Source organism: Gavialis gangeticus, unplaced genomic scaffold, assembly GCF_001723915.1.
Source record: "Gavialis gangeticus isolate Ggan-Ray unplaced genomic scaffold, GavGan_comp1, whole genome shotgun sequence".
Taxonomy (NCBI): domain Eukaryota; kingdom Metazoa; phylum Chordata; order Crocodylia; family Gavialidae; genus Gavialis; species Gavialis gangeticus.
The window spans coordinates 75,771,958-75,775,881 of NW_017729022.1; the positions used below are offsets into that span (position 1 = coordinate 75,771,958).

The following is a 3,924-nucleotide window of genomic DNA, read 5'->3' on the forward strand; positions in this document are numbered from 1 at the left end:
GGCTAGGATCTGGAACCAACTTCCAAGGGAAGTGGTTCTCACTCCTACCCTGGGGGTCTTCAAAAGGAGGCTAGATAATCACCTGGCCGGGGTCATTTGACTCCAACATTCTTTCCTGCCCATAGCAGGGGGTCGGACTTGATGATCTGCTCAGGTCCCTTCTGACCCTACCAACTACGAAACTATAAACATTTTTATGGCAGCACAAAGTGAAAGCAAACAGATGTCCATACTTTTTGCCGTGCCCAAAATGCCCAAATTTGTGGCTGCTACAAAAGGTAGTAATAATTTGTGCCTCTTTGCTGTGGCAGACATCTATTTGCTTATGGCAGGACAGTACGGACCATCCAAAGCTACCTGCATTCTCAGCTGCCTGCTCCGGGAGCTTGAGGGGCCCAATCCTATCCACCCTGGAAATTCCTGGGCAGAACTGGGCCCCTCAAGCTGCTGGAGCACCTACCTAGCTTTCCCTGCTTATTGAGATGCACCACCAGGATCTCTGAGGATGCATTTCAGTAAGCAGGGAAAGTCAGGGTTTCCCTACTTACCCAGATATGCCCCTGGGGATTTCCCTGGGGTAAGCGGGGAAAGCTTGGGTTTCACTTGGAGGCACGGATCACCTTGGGTCCCAGTGCGGAGGCACCAGGCACCAGGGCTTCCCCAGCTCTTGCACCACCCCACACTTCCACCCTGCCCCATGCTGACTTGTACCCCTGCATGAAGCACAGGGTATGTGGGTCCCAAGTGGAGGCATGGGGCTCCAGGCATTCTCTGGTTCCCACATTACCCCACACCTCTGCACTGCCTTGTGCTGATCTGTGCCTCCGCATAAAGCACAGGACAGCATGGGTCATGGCAAGGAGCCATGGGGTGGCATTGGAGCCAGGAAATTCCCAGTGTCCTATGCTTCCACAACAGAACCTGTGCTGACCCATGCCTCTATGCGAAGCATGGGCTTCAATGGGTTCCACTGTGGAGGCACAGGGTGCTAGGGATTCCCTGGCTTTTACACTGTGCTGCACCGCTGCTCTGTCCCATGCCAAGACCCATTCTGACCTCTGCCTCCATGTGAAGCACAGGTCACTGAGGGACCTGGCATGGGTCCTGATAACAAGGCAGCAAGGGACACAGGGAATCCTAGACAAGGGGAACACATCACCGAATAAAGTGGATCAGCTGTGGTGGGATGTGTCTGTTTCTATCCATGGTGTCACCTCTTCCAGTTTCCAGCTTCTTTTACAGGTTTCCAAGCTCTCCTATACAAACAACAGTCATGAAGTCTGTGAAAAAAACTGGATGGGAGAAGTCAGTTTAGTGGAACCAACTAGGAAAACCAGAAGCTGCCTTCTAAGGCCAAACCATCACTGGGAGAGGAATGTCCACTGCAGTAGGATAGAGAACAGGGCCAGGTGGCTAAGTAACTTGGGAAGGGGTCAGAAGGACAAAAAGGACCATAAATAGGGAAGCACATACCAGAGAGCTTAAAAGGTGGGAAGGAAGGGAAAGAGAGGGAGGGAGAACAGAAGGGAAGAAGAGATAAAGAAAAAACAAAAGTATTGACATAGTAATGAATACTCCACTTTCCTCCAAAAAAGACAAAATGTGTGTTCCATCAAGCACATATAAAACACATACCTAATTAGTTTTCTCCCATTCTACATAAGCAGTTGTGTAGTTACTACAAAGCTGTTACATGATTGTGAAAAGCAGGGAGAATAGTGTACCACATAATCCTTTTACTAAGATGTGGGCGATATGATGAAAAAAATTGCAAATCATATGCCAGCTGCTAACTGTTATTAGTCATACCGGTTTCAAAAATTAACTGTTTTATATTATTATTTTTATTTAAAAGGACAATATTCAACACGACCTGCCTGACGGTAGACTAAATAGCAGCAGGACAGCTCAGGAGGACTCTCAGCCATCACTGCTTCAGAGCCAGCTAGCAAAGTAAACAGAAAATCAAGTGGCAGGGGCCATGGCATTCTTTTTTGCATAGAGTTCCTGCAAGATCTCCTTCCACATCACAATGTCCTCACCTGCCTCATACTAAAATCTAATAACAGAAGCTTTCTAAAGCCCGTTTTATAGGCTAAGCTCAGATCTGGTGGAGTCAACTGAGTTATATACCCTATTATAGTTGAATGTTATCCCAAGAACTGTTCTCAGATATAGTTCAAGAATGACATGAGAAGTTCTCTTGCCACCTAGGGGCTGCCTGTGTTGCACTCCCAGTTATGAAACTAAGTGATGAATACTTTGTATTCATTAGAACAGCATGTGAACAGGCTTGGGATTTCAAAGAAAACCTGTAAGAGAGTTTCGGAATCTATTGCCTTGTGTTATTCATGGAGAGCTTCGTTTGCAGGAAGCCAGATAAAATATGCAGTGAACTTTTCAGAATGCAGGAAAGATGTGCCTCTGACTGGCTCAGTTTTGTGAAATGTTGTCTCTCTGAACACACACTGTTAAAAACCCATTTCACCTGAATCTACTGTTATTGACTTACCTCATCTGAAGCACTAGCTGTGTGGAGGCTGATCACCCTAAAGGATCCTCCAGACTGTCTGGCTACTTTTTCCATTATTTTTTGTGTGTGGCTTTCAAAATCACCTGGATTTCCCACCAGGTATACAGTGTGCACAGGGCGTGACTCCCCAGTCTCTATAAGAAAGTGACAGATTTCCTCTGAAGTGCTCTCAAGGACAGCATCCGTGACCAGGTACACTGCCTGGCACCCGGGATCTTCAAATGCTGCAGCCAAGGCACACGCAGCTTCTGCACCATCCCCACACTGCAGGGCTCTAATCCATGCTGCTGCTTCAGTGACGGTACTGAGAGAACATTTGACTAACTCACTGCGCCATTTTACCACCTGCACAAAAGACAAAATTTTAACCCAACTAAAAAAAAACCCAGCAATTCAGAAAGGAAATATTTTATAACAGAACTTTTGAAAAACTGATAAAAAACATGGCACTTTCGACTTAACAGGGGATGTTGTAAAAACCCAGGAAATTCTCAGTATAGAAATGAAAATTCAATGCTGGTCTTTCAGAGGTGTTTGAGGAGAATTGCTGTGTAATTGCTAACACCAAGGGCCATGATGTCAGTGATGAGGCTAAAATTGACACTGCAGTTTCCTACGTACTGTCTCTGTAATCGGTGTGGTAACTGCAAGCTCACTGATCTTAGTCACTATTTAAATTAATATTACTTCAAACTCCTCTGTTCTAGGGTTCTTCGAATCGTGGACACAAAGAAAAGGCCAAATATCAGAACTAGCAAGATAACAGCAATTTTGGCATTTCTCCTGGACATGCAAGGTAAAGAGAGGGAAGTTTCAAACAGAATAGAACGTTCTGGGCTGGAGTGAAAAGAGGATGTAACTATAGAATTGATAATGGTGACGGAGAATGGGAGGAAGAATGAGTTCAGGAGACGAGTTAGGAGTTCAGTTTTTGATGAGTTAAACTGGCAGTGAACCATCTAAAAGGAGATGCCAGAACTTAAAGAAGGAATTTAAGGAATTCAGGCAGGGTGAAAGCCAGCTTTTACTAGTTCAGAAGATGAGGAAGAAACTGAATATTTGAAAGTCACGGAAAACCAAACAAGTGCCAAGCAGCATGACAAAAAAAATAAAAACCAATATACCTTCCAGCAAAACTCAGCCCTTTTGTTTTGTTCCCAGAGCTGAGAGGCTGACATTGCTATTGCACATGATTACTCTTCTAGGTTAGGGATTTGGGGGTGTTGCCATGCAAAAGAGCAGACAAGAGGTTCCACGGGATTTGAAAATGCCTCTATCCCATATACTGCTACTACTCTCATCAATTAAGCATGAATGGGCCTATAGTTGCCCGGGTCCTTCAAGATACAAGGGGGCCATGGGGAGAGGGATCTAACACTGGGGGTCTACTA

At 45.4% G+C, this 3,924-nt stretch overlaps 1 protein-coding gene across 3 annotated transcripts in view; it reads right to left on the reverse strand.

Moving 5' to 3' along the window:
- Positions 1-3,924, reverse strand: part of LOC109296158 (trichohyalin-like) — a 41,773-nt gene that overhangs the window by 32,772 nt on the left and 5,077 nt on the right. For 2 of the 3 annotated variants that reach the window (XM_019515416.1, XM_019515417.1), the window contains exon 2: positions 2,513-2,878. In XM_019515416.1, coding sequence (XP_019370961.1) covers positions 2,513-2,878 — 366 coding nt within the window. Of the gene's footprint in view, positions 1-2,512; positions 2,879-3,924 lie in introns of those variants that run through there. The other variant, XM_019515418.1, reaches the window with a different exon arrangement.